This window comes from Varroa jacobsoni, unplaced genomic scaffold (assembly GCF_002532875.2).
Source record: "Varroa jacobsoni isolate VJ856 unplaced genomic scaffold, vjacob_1.0 scaffold_1410, whole genome shotgun sequence".
Taxonomy (NCBI): Eukaryota; Metazoa; Arthropoda; class Arachnida; order Mesostigmata; family Varroidae; genus Varroa; species Varroa jacobsoni.
The window spans coordinates 282,149-294,968 of NW_019214312.1; the positions used below are offsets into that span (position 1 = coordinate 282,149).

Consider the following 12,820-nt stretch of genomic DNA (forward strand, 5'->3'; position numbering starts at 1 on the left):
AAATAGACCATTAAGGCTACAATACTGATGAAAACGTCTTATATTTAACAATGCTGATCCCGTTGTTTTGTTATTGCAGAGCTCCGAACGCTCGTTCGCCGCGGGTGTTGAGGCTCGTGTTAGCGGAGCGTCGTCGTGCCCACCGCCCGGACAGCATCTGGCTCCCTGCGGAAGTCCTTCTGGTGGAGCCCTCGTCCACCCAGTGGCGTTCCTCTCGTCTCGAGCCCCTAACGCCTGCCTCGTCTGCATGGCAGTAGACAGTCTAGTGCACCTATCATTTGTTTACTACTGCCATGCCCAGCACGCAACGCCGTAGGGCATTATTGCAGGTTGCCACTCAATGCTGAAGCAGCTTGAAGCGGGCGCATGAAAAGTTAACAGCAAAGGGGAAAACAGGCAGCAGACAAACGAGAGACTGAGGGAAGAAAAAAATCAAATAGCAACACAAGTCACGAGGCAATTCTCATAGAAGCAAGGAGACCTATAGCGAAGATAATAGCATACCTGTGATCCCTGTAATAGCTACACCTTCAGCTTTAACAGCTATGCACACATAGGCAAACTTCACGCTGCAAAAGACAGAAACAAAAGGACATAGAAAAAAAAGCGATAAACACCATTAAAAAGTTAATATCCAACCGCGGACTTTTCTATACACTCAAATATATATATATATATATATATATATATATATATATATATATGCAGAAGCGGAACTAATATACCGTGCCAGCTAGCGTATCTGTAGATTTTTAACATTCAGATGCGGAGAGAGATAACAGAAAAAGGTGGTGAACAATTCGAGTCATAGCGCATACAATTACATCGAAAAGGAAAACGCATATTGGCGAAAATACTAAAAAACACAGACAGAACAATCTAACAATCTGCAACACTTGATAGGGATCAGCTTCCACTGCTGCTATTACTATCTGGGCACAAAGAACTTACAACGTGGCATTGAAACAATGACAAGTCCACGTAGTGAAGTTAGCTATCCGCAATTGAATTGACCCCACTAGTCCAATCAATCAAACAAGGGAAAAAGAGAACGTTCTTTTTTAGAAATTGCTTCGTACATGAGTGCCTGCACAACCTTGAGCCTCTACCGTCATCTGCATCATATCACAGTCAGCCAGTTGACAGTCTTGGTCATCAGTCGTAGCAGGTCAGTAGTAAATGCTGGGTATTAGAATAAAATAATAAAACTAAACTGAAAAATAAATATAAATAGCTTAATATATATATATATATATATATATATATATATATATATATGATACGCTCTCACCGAAATCAAGGAGATGCGAACAGTTTTGCCATCGAAAACGGCCAGCAAAACAGTACATTCTGTTAAACACATATATCGTCGTTGTTGCACAAAGATCCCTTTTAACAGTTGTCCTGGCTTATATTCAGGTATTGACTTCCGAATATAACCCATTGCAGTCCATTATCGTATACTAGGTATCATAGATCTATCCGATTCCCTGCGGTATGTCTATATCTGGAAATTGCTTTGATAGGGATTAAGATGCACTGTTCTCCAAATACGTCTTGAGTAATGCCAGTATCCATTTTATGGGACACGCGACAGCTGCTGGGCTAATATGGTTGGCGACAAGAAACTAATTATCTTAGAGTGGCTCTATTCATTGTCTGTTTCCGGTACGTGTCGTTCTCTAATCTACTCAATCTAGCCTGAGCTTTATCTTAATGGACGATTAAACTTTGCGATGGCGTTATATGAAAATATTTTTTGTCTGCATTCGTAGTAACAAAAACATAGAATTTTTTTTTTCGTTACTGTTTACATTGTTCATATTTCTTTTTGGTTTTCTCTATAGCTCCTTTTTTTTTCTGAATTCATTTTTCATAGCTTTCCAGGGCATTTACTTTTACAGCAGCATTAAGCAATAACGTCTGAGGCTTTTTAAGGGCATCTAACTGATCTGGCATTAAGTAGAGTTTTGGGTCTTATAAGATACAAAGCTCTACTTAATTTTAAATATGATTTTACTTTTTTAGGATTGAAACTTTTTTAGTTGTGCAATCGTTGCTAAGTATAAATTAGTATGGCTACTATGTGTACTGCCCAACTTCTAAGGCACCACTTGGGTAGTCAAAATTAGGTGCAAATTTCCATACGAATTCATGTCAACTTATAGAATGTAATGGTCCATTGTAAACTGCTCTTCTCGTGCTCGTCTAGGGCTTAAGGCGGTACTACCAACTAGAGTAAAGAAACTTATAGTTAATTAGGTGGACAGCGGTCAAATGTTTAAACACGTATATTGAATGAGCGACGGTATATCTGTATCGCGGACGTACAAAAGGTTGTCTAAGTGAACTGGCGATTGACCACCTTGCAGAAATCGAGAGATACAGCATCCGGACAATAGCCTTGCATCTTGTAAGTTATTAAGTCAAGACCGGACAAGGAACTTCATAAGCTTGTCTAAGACCTAGGAAATGTAATTTAGTAAAGAAGCACTAAGAAACTGATTAAGCAACTAAATAAAATTTTATGTACAACAGCTTGAAGTGATCAGCTTGCCTGACGTAATGGGTCATTATAGGAATTCTCCTTGCCTTCAGGTCGAATCGTTTTTCCGTCTCGAAGCAAAATTCACGACTGTTATTCTCGTTATGTTGAAAAAATCACGGTGCCATGTCCGAGCTAGTTCGATTGCGCGGGCACGCGTATGCGACAAGTGAGTGAAGATGTCGTAAATTTAGACCGTGGCTAGAAATACGAGTCGCGTGAATAACTAGCACGGGGCGTGCGGTCAGTTCAGAAGACAGCTGTAGTAATGAATTACACCTCGTGAGGTTTTAAGGGAGTTGTGCACGTACGCTGACTTTGTTCATATTTCCGCACCGTGTCATGTTGCACTGAATACCCGCATAGCGTGAAATTACTGGCTTATTGTCATCGCATGAGAGTGACATGTTTTCAAGGCATGTTAGACTTTTTCGATAGACCGGATCTCGTTCTCTACAATGTACTAGCTTGAGTCAGCAAGTGGTTTTCTAATTCATTTTGAATTGGGGAGTATCAGATGCTGCCTGAACTCAGTTGCATTCTGCTACTTGGATACACTTCGGGACTCTATCACTGAAGTCATGGGAACAGCTGTTGGCAACCTCGTTGGAAGTTCTTTATGAGCTGTTTTACGTTTATTGCGATATAAAGAAAATATAACTGAGGAACGAGACTCAGTATATACTTAAAACATCATCAGAACTGATAGGCATAGCAGAAGTTAGGCGCTTGGTGCGCAAGCTATTTAATGTAACAATTGTTTGTTTACTTTGTTTTAGGCAAATACTTGAATACGATAGGGCAAAAGGCTGAAGATTGAACGAGACAAAATAAGAGGAACCCGTGAAGACAAACTTTATTAATAGCTTCTAACTTCGTACGTCACATTTAAAAGACGACGCTTTAAGTACAAAATATACAAGAGAACGTCTCTGTCAACATACCATCCGATTGTCTTTCTTGTCTCGTAGAAATACGACAGGCTTAACGTGAGGTTGAGCGTGACCTTCGCAGTAATCACCTTTTCCCGTAGCCTACGACGTGAAGGTCACGATCGTAAGAACGCCAGGCTATTGACGGATCTCAACGGATGTATCAACGTGAATTCAGAGTGCTGACAGGGTAATCATCGCTTGCCTTCGTAGTGATCACACCCCTGTTAATTAGCTTTGACAAGTGAAGACTACGGGGATTCTTCCAGAACAAAGTCACCTATTTCTCCAGACGACTTGACTCAAACTGCCCTGTTGAGTGGAACACGTTGAGCATAAAGAGACGGATAACAAAAGCGATCTCGTACCACTACTTGTGGGGCGTTCCCTAGTCATCAACCGTTGTAAAAGCGAGCAAGCTAACCAAAACCTGTTTATTATTAGTAGCTCGCTCACAAGTTGGCCAGGACCTCGTTCTGTGTAGGGACTGGCAAAGTTCCGTTCACCTAATTTGGTTCCCGTGCTGCTGTCACTGCTTCTGCTACCGTTGAAGTGATCGCCGCTGCCGTCACTGTCCTTCGTCGGTACCCGTCACCTGTCAGTTCGTCTGGTCTTGCCTGTTTAGCATTGGTTATTTGTACGTGCGCTTGTTAGTCCATTAGTCGCTATTTGGTGTCGCACGGCAGCTCAGACGCCGGCGCCGTGGCTCCTCTCTTGTCGATGACGGCTTCCGCTCCGTCGCCGCCTGCGCTTCCTGCCATAACAACGGCACCTCCACATAGTGTGCGCTCCCTTTCCAGCCCGCCCGTCCAGGAATTGCACACCCCTTCGGGTACGTACGCACGTTCACCATTTGTTCCCGGCTACACATTATAGATAGTGGCACAAGAGAGTATCGACAGAATTAAACAGATGATGCCATAATGCGTCTAATACGATGTGACGCGGTTCACATTACATAGATTCACACATTTGTATGACCATTTACTGGTGCACGGGCAGGGGTGGGTTAGAACCTCATATTTGGTGCATGTCGTCATTGTTGTTGCATAGATTACTGAACGCTGTTTTGTTATAAGTAAGTGCTATTTAACTCAACCGATTTTGCTGACATAACACACAGCCGATGTCATTCGAGTGTCCAGGACCGCTTGAAAATCTGCCAATAGATACCAACAAATTCTAACATGCTGCAAGAGCTGTTTCATGTGCAGGAACTTGAGTTGTTAAATCGTAAAATGAATTTTTCAAAACGGATCTAACAGGCTGCCCCTACTGGCAAAAGACAAGGTCAAGAAGGGTTTTCTTATCGGTACACAGAGTGGTTTCCTTCGACGCAGAAACATCAGTAACTTTTTTGATTAATGCATCCTTTAAGGCGTTAACTGGAAGAATGGCCTATTTTTTCAGACAGGTCGTAGACATATGTTGGTATCATAAACTAAAAATGACGTACAGGGAGATCTTTCTAGACCGAGCTTTGAGTGTACCCAGAGTGAATTGCAATAATACATCTTTCTGGTAAGATACTATGGGCAACAAAATGGAATATTTTTATTTGTTACTCAATGCCTCGGTCGCTATCAATTTGGCATAAAAGCGGCATGAATATATTCACATTTGCTTGATTCACAATGATGTGACAGAATAACTGGGTTGTATCACTGTCAGAGTTACCCTAAGGCCATCCCGTAGCTGCATGTAAGGAAGCCCAGCTATCGCAGTTAGAATATTGAACGATAAGACAAGGAAGGCGATCGAACGATCAGACGCGGCTTCACGCTCGAACCGAGAACGTGTAATCAGTCATTTAAAGGATCTTAAAGAAGTAAATAAATGTGTCTCAGCAAGGATAATAGTTTGCTACCAACGAAAGCCAGAAGTTTTTATTCCACACATATCTCAATGTAACAAGCGATTTGATTCGCAAGTTCATTGATTTTTTGATAATGGGAACCGGCCAGACCGGGAACATGTAATCTTTCGAAACGTAAACGTAAAAAAAAAGATGTACGGCGGAGACAGTCAGTTTTAAGCAAGAGATTTATTCATCCAAATGTCGAATTGTACGATTTCGAGGAAATACTTGATTGTTTTCACTGTTTTAAATGAACTCTACGGACACGACGTTCAGCAGAAAATTCTACATTATTCTAAAGAAACAATAAAAGCTAAGATTTGGAATATAAAATCGCTCTGCAAAGCTTAGAGGATAGAGAAAGAGATTATAAATAGAACTTGATTTAAAACTTTAGCTGCTCAGTTAAATTTTACAAACGTCGGTATGTTAATAAAACTTCACGGGATTTTTCATGGAATTCCAATCGATTGCCTTATCTAAAAACTGACATGCAATGGCAATACAGGGCAATGAATTCTACCCGAGTAAAAAGAAGGCTACCCGAATAATGGTTGGGCTTTACGTTTTTGTTGTATGTTTGAATACGCTTGGGCGTTTGTAGTGAAGTGCGGTGTGCTAGTGTCTCCTGTAAGCGGCCCGGGTGGTGCAATGCGTCAAAAGGGAAGTCTTTCCCTCGGCGGAATGGGGATCATGGGTGGCCTGCAGAGGCCAGGACCGTCCGAATTTGTCTACAAAGGCTACAACTTTCTAGTCACCGACCGGCCCACCGATGCCACCCTGCCATCCTACGTTGAGGTATAAATAGGTCGTTTTCATTACCATATGTTTAATAATAAAATGTAGAATTTTTTTTCTCGACGGTGTCTACAGTAGCTAGAATAGCAGCTATTTGCATTATTTTATACATACAGATATTATACGGTAGTATCATTTAGCAGCAACCTCGGCTGTTGCAATAAGACGTGTGGTGACCAATGGCTTCTAATCCTTGCGTTACATCCTGCTAGTATAACACATACATGTATTTGCTTGCTTATTCAACTTGCAACTCCTTATTATCCCTAATTAAAATACCCATGCTGTTGTTGAAACTGTTCAACTTATTTAATAAAGTTCTGTCTTCATTTCTTTAACAGGAGCTGAAAAGGCGGCAAGTTACCGATGTGGTCCGGGTGTGCGAGCCGACATACCAAACCGAACTGCTAGAAAAGGAGGGCATTAAAGTACACGATCTACAGTTTGAAGATGGCTCCCCACCGCCTGCAAGAATCGTCGAGGAGTGGCTCGACCTCATCCGTAATCGCTTTAAAGAGAGACCCGACGCGTGCGTTGCTGTCCACTGCGTGGCGGGACTTGGCAGGTAAACTTTAACCATGTGTTTAATGCTTGTTATTTCCTAGAAGGACGCAGAGATCTTTTTATTTAACCAGCGATCATTATCAGCTGTTGCCTACGTGTATAAGGCATATCTAGTAAAACAAGCAATGGTGGATGAATGGCTAACCAAATCTATTCAATTTTACCCACTGGCTTTTGCGGCCTATTAGGGCGCCGGTTCTGGTGGCGCTAACACTAATTGAACTTGGCATGAAGTACGAGGACGCGGTGGAGTTCATCCGGTCACGTCGTCGGGGTGCGTTCAACGCAAAGCAGCTAAGCTACCTCGAGAAGTATCGCGCCAAAAGTCGACTCAAGCAGAGGGGTAACTCCGCCGGCAACGGACCGCAAGTCTGCTGCATTCAGTAAGGCATAGTCCTAAGTAAACTATTCCGACGCCGACAACAACAGCAACACTATAGCTTTCATTGAGCTCACGATAACCTGATTAATCCCACAGAACTGTAGTCCCAACAACACCGTGTTTCATGACCGATACAGACGGCAAAACACCACAGATTCATGTACACATTTACAGTAAAGATGGGATATGACGCTCTCGTTAAATTATCAGAACCCGAAACAAGTCGCTGAAAACTTCACTCACTAGCAGCAATAGTAACAACAGCTCCATTCAATGTGAGTCGACGATCTAAGCTTAGCAATCATTAGCTACGTGCAGCACACATGCACGAAAATTATACATTGATTGTACGTCGATGCCAAGCCCATGCTAAAGCCACGTTTCAAGAGCGGCCTCTCGCCTTATATTCAATGCTGTGGCACCTCTCTGAAAAGGTGTTGTCTGTCGGATGCCGCCGGAATAAGAATGCAGAGGGCAAACGCGCAAGTCAGTCGCCGTCGGAGTATACCCAGCGATCTGTGATCCACAAAAAACCGGCAAATACATACATTTTGCCGCCTCTTGTCGTGGTGGTAGTTTTTGCCAATTTTAAGACGAGGAAGTGAAAGTCTACGATGGTTGCTACGATCATTAATATTGACAGTACGCGATATAGTCACCGTAACTAGAACTCTTATCGTAACGATAAGAACTTTTTCCATTACAACTGCTGCTGTTTCAGCAGCGATTATTTACAACTGCGGTGGTCAAAGGAACACGTACAAAAAGCAGTGTCATTCAGCGTCCGGCTCGAACCTAATGCGCTCGTTCACACTAAACGTTGCGACCTTGGCATGTGATGACTTGAGCCTACGCCCTGCCAGGCTCTCGTTAATTTACTAGATGTGAATGAGGAAAAAGATGGCAGCACAGTCTCTAGATGAAGTCGATGTGGCTTGTTGGAAGACCCATAGAGCAGCTTTGCCTAGACTGGGAGGAAAGGATGCCGAGGTCAGGGTGACCAGGCGCAATCAAGTATGTGGATGTTTTTAATGTCAAGATAAATTGTGAAATACAGTAATGAAATGACCGAAACAAACCCAAAACATGTAAACAATGAACGAATTTAGTAAGCAGACAAACTAGCAATGAAAGAAAATTTAAGCCTACAACTTCCGGCTTTGTTTGCCAATCTTTGAGGCCGTACAGTTTGTTAACACTGACTCCTTAGTAACGAGCAGCAAACAATGACCCTAAAAAAAATACGAATTCAATAATTCTAAACCAAGATGATGAACGTGATAAAAATTATGATTAATAATAATAATAAGTTATGAAAAGTGACGATATTCAAAAACCCGGTCGATTTGATGTATCTGAAAAACTAGGGTTAAAAGGTTAATGGACGAGTTTTCTAGGAAGAACGATAAAAAATGATGATGCAATAGTAATGAGAAGAACTTTGTTTAGTTGACCGATCTTTAGGTTATGCTATGGTAAATGCGTAGCAACGTGAAAGTTAGTATAATGACGCGCTACAAAACGCATAGGATGGAGAGATAGATGTGCTTGATTGAAGCGAAATGGTTAAGAAAGGATGGCTCCGTATCAGTCTTTACTGCGAAGTCACCAATGCATCCGCCTTTCCTAGCTGAAGCTAAGACGAAAATTGTGTGCTTGCTGGCTGTATCATGTGACGGTTATTTTAGTTTATAATCCGTTAGTAGGTAGCCTATTGTGCCACTCACTCTTAAGCGATTATTAATAATCAGTTTTTAACCAGTCAATTTATCAATTATTTAGGCAGTTGGAAATAAATTGATATCATCATCATCTAGTTCGCCGGCAGATGGCGTTGTTTAGAATAGTGGCGGTTGCTCTTGCAACTTTTGGATGATGGCACATTGAGTGTTACATGCAATGCGTGTCCCCAGGAAATGGTAGTCGTAACGACATAAGACAACGAAGATGGCGACAACAACGATACCCGCTGAATGTACACACCTGGCCCGAGGGAGCGAGATTTCTTTCTGTATTATGTTCAGAGGAAGAAGTGGCTCAACAGCTATTTACTTCCTCGTCTGTATAGAGAACTTCTTGTTTTATAAGTGTGCTCGTGAGTTCATTAATGAAAAAATTTGCGACGGCGGTAAAAACACCGTTAGCTACAAAAACACGCTTTTTTTGTTGGGACGAACTACTGGACTAATGGCTAGACCAGGCTCTCGTTAAAAATGCTAGGCTGATAAAAACGATGCTTGTTATAGATTTTTTTCTTTTTTTTTTTCTAATTTTAGTCACAAATATAATACAAGATAGGATAGTAGGATTTTTCATTCAGCAGTGTAGAATGAATTTTTCCATTGTCTTCCATTGTAAATTATTGTGATTATACTGATGAATCTTACTTTTATCTTACCTTGACTGTAGTTCTTTCCGAGGAAATCCCTCCCTTGCCTTCCATCAAAGCTTGACTCTAAATGCAATGCAACAACAACTAGATCGAGCAATCGATCTAAGTATGTCGATCTGTGAAATCCTATTTCTCAGTCATTATTGCCTCTTTTCTTGGACGCTGAAAAAGCCTAGGTTGAATTCAACGCAAAAAATGGAAGATGTCATACGTTATAATACGCTAGTGCAAGTAACACTTTTGTATTTACAAGAAATATAATTATAGCAATATAAAAATGAATCAATAATAAATATATCAAATAAGTTTAATCAGAACTAGTGTACATGTTTACTAAGGGTGAAAAAAAAACTTGTCCAAACAGCCAGAAGAAGTAACAATCGGTGATGTTAGTGCCGTACGAGAAAGCAAGGGTAGCCCAGTTGTAAATGAAGAATTAAAAGAAGTATGTAGTGCGTAATAATAGAATTAGTCACATATAATACGATGATAATAATAAGAATATTTATTATCATTATTATATTAATAAGTAATGATAAAATCTTAACAAATAATGAAAAATGGAAAAACGTTTTGGTACCGCGTTACCACCGTTCCCAAGGAAGGACCAGCACTTCTAAAAGAAACTGTGACTGACAATTTTATGCTGAGTCTCTGAACCCTTGAAACTGAGTGTGAAAGAAGCTTGATTAGCTGGATGCCACACGTATGACAATAAAAACAGAGGAAGGCTAAAGCTGCCGTTATCGAACCCATTCATGTGTATAGTATATATATGAATAAACAAGTATAGAGCGAAGTGCATCCACCGAATTGCGTATATAACTGTATAGGTTGGGAAAGTGAACGCTTGACTTACAGGCTGCGCGTTCCAAATAACGAGTTGAAGCTAATGATGCAGTAACATGGTATGAAATTGAGATGTGTCTGGGTATCACCAACAAATGGATCGTGACAAGCTTAATCCAGATCACCGCCAACTAAGCTCTGCTACAAAGAGTGGTGAGATTATATTCTAGCTCCACTTCTGCATAAACTTGACAGATGGTGTCTTTTGAGTACCTAGAAGCGAAGGTATACATACCACGATCACATTTGTACGGGTTTGCGCAGGGAAAAGAGACGCATCCATATATATGGAAAGAAGAAATGAAAAAGCTAAAGACGGTGAATGTAAACAAAAATTATATATAAAATAAACTTGAATTATTGTAACACAGGCAGATTGCTTTTCTTTTATTGAATTCTTGGGTGAAAACTGTTTCAAATTCGAGTTTCGAGTTATTTTTACTTACAGGCGTCGTAGATTCTGCACTGCAAAATGTTTTCATACTATTAGTGTAGATCTTAGAAATGTGTTAGAGTTGTGTGAGATGAACCTTAAAACTGTGATCTTCTTTTACGAATAGATAGAAATAGCATACCTTGTTTTTGGCGTCCATCAGTTGTCTTATAAAAATTGTATTATAGTCTTTGTAAATTCTATATTTATACTGGAGGAGTCCGCGGGCTTAGGCCCGCGCTTGCTTTGTCATCAATGCAACTAATTCAAATATGACAAAAATTAGCATTACGTCTTTAAGGAGAAAAAACTTCCCTCTGAAAAGAAGTATTGACACACTTGCAGAATATGAGTCGGGATGGTTCATATTTTATCAACTCCTGAATATTTCGGCAGATACAATTTAACTACGAAATCAAACGAAGTGAAGCATGGGGACGCACCCAAAATTCGATGTCGCTTTTGTATACATTAAAAAAAACAAACAGCTTCACAAAATAGACTATTTAGAAATTCTCAACGGTAATCGGATGAAGCGCCAAAACTAGTCTGTAAACTTACCATTTTAAGCATTCAACTCGAATTAATAACAAGTTTTACTTTGACAAAAATGACTTCGACACCGAACAGTATTCATCAACTCGATTTCATTTCACACGTACTCCAATTAACCTGTATTATCAGCTAGATGTAGTAAACCTGTTTTTTTTTTCATTTCCTACCGACAGTTTTTAATTATTATCCTGGAAATTCACTTTAATTCTCTGTTCTAGCTGCTAAAGGTCAGGGGCGCCTAGTGGAAGCCGCGTAGCTTAGGATCTGCGTTCGACATATTCTTCTTCTTCTTCTTGTGAAATGATAGATACTCCACTTAGCATTTAGACTAGCCATCCAAACTTGGCCTTTAGATACTAATATATTCAAACTACAGCTTACAATACATGCGTGACGAAAATTATAATGAAAAGTTGTAATTAAATATTTCTTTTTTGTGCCCAAACGGTATTTAGTGTCATTGTCCTTTCAAATTAGAAGCTAATATTTATAAATTTACAGTGAATTCAATGCTCCAGTATAAATATGGGTCTGTTCTTATATTTAATACTATGAACAAACACCGTCATCTCAAAATCTGCGTAACATCGTTTTATATCTTGGAGAGATGGTGTCTTTTCTGCGAGCTCTATCTTAAAAATGTCCTTATATTACTGTTGTGAGTCCGTATACGGTCCAGATAAAGCATCAATAATATCGTAAACTTATCAATATTTAATAAATCATCTCAGTTAGAATCTGAAGCCCTTTGACTTCGAATCTTGACTCTGTGTGAGATTGAAGATACTACGGCTCCTGCTTAATTTTTTCAAAGACAATCTGTCTAAGCTCACAAAAACTGTAAGATAGATTGTCTAATCAAATTGTCTCAAAAAAGTAATTTGTTGCCAGTACGGTCTACTATCTTCTCGATCTGGAACTCTTTTGTTATGGCCATCTTCTAAAAGTTATCTTTTTGTAATTGAGTTTTTTCTACTGCAATATTTGCAGCAATTAGTTGCAGTCTTTCGTAATCTCATTAATAGTATTGGCGGTCACAGGCGACGAGATCATCCATTATATGTGCATTTCATACCCGAATATTCAGTTTAATTAAATTTAAATAAACTTAATTTAAACATTAATCGCATCGGTTATTCATTTGATATAGCGACAGGTTTTTTTATAGACGATGGGCTATTGATTGCACGCTGTACATCATTCGGGTGTAAGTTCCTGTCTGCTTGTATAGTCATTCTTATGAGAATTGGTAACTTATGTTACGCAAATCATGTTCCCGTAAGCACTATCTAAAAAAATGTTTATGTTTGCGTGCAGTATACCGTCAGATATTACTTTAAATGGTTAGCAAAACAAGATGTGTCTGTGCTCGGATTCCAACGTAGACCACCACATGCCCCTAAGTTTAGCACGTAAGCATGCTACTCACTGCGCTATTGTGGTATTGCCTACTAAATCCGAGTCGCCAATTTCAAATCTTCCCGCCATCCAAGCGTCTCTTTTTCTCCATGT

The 12,820-nt window shown here is 40.0% G+C and overlaps 1 protein-coding gene across 3 annotated transcripts; it reads left to right on the forward strand.

Annotated features, from left to right (window-relative positions):
• Positions 1-567: 567 nt before the first annotated feature.
• LOC111269770 (protein tyrosine phosphatase type IVA 1) lies at positions 568-10,690 on the forward strand. Of its 3 annotated transcripts, none has more exons than XM_022849590.2 (6): positions 568-1,168; positions 3,325-4,309; positions 5,940-6,133; positions 6,475-6,698; positions 6,886-7,080; positions 8,993-10,690. In XM_022849590.2, exons 2-6 carry the CDS (start codon positions 4,198-4,200, stop codon positions 9,000-9,002), a joined length of 735 nt encoding a protein of 244 aa, XP_022705325.1. In that variant the 5' UTR covers positions 568-1,168; positions 3,325-4,197; the 3' UTR covers positions 9,003-10,690. The 3 variants fall into 3 exon arrangements, with proteins under 3 accessions (XP_022705325.1, XP_022705326.1, XP_086828351.1); XM_022849591.2 differs by having other exon boundaries at positions 3,517-4,309; XM_086972225.1 differs by lacking the exon at positions 8,993-10,690 and having other exon boundaries at positions 6,886-7,084.
• Positions 10,691-12,820: the final 2,130 nt, after the last annotated feature.

What these genes read in the sequence shown, in the direction of transcription:
- LOC111269770 (XM_022849590.2), top strand. Translation starts at nt 4,198, where the DNA reads ATGACGGCTTCCGCTCCGTCGCCGCCTGCGCTTCCTGCCATAACAACG. An exon ending in GGAATTGCACACCCCTTCGG is followed by an intron (nt 4,310 to 5,939) that starts GTACGTACGCAC and finishes GGGCGTTTGTAG; the next exon opens with TGAAGTGCGGTGTGCTAGTG. An exon ending in TGCGTGGCGGGACTTGGCAG is followed by an intron (nt 6,699 to 6,885) that starts GTAAACTTTAAC and finishes GCGGCCTATTAG; the next exon opens with GGCGCCGGTTCTGGTGGCGC.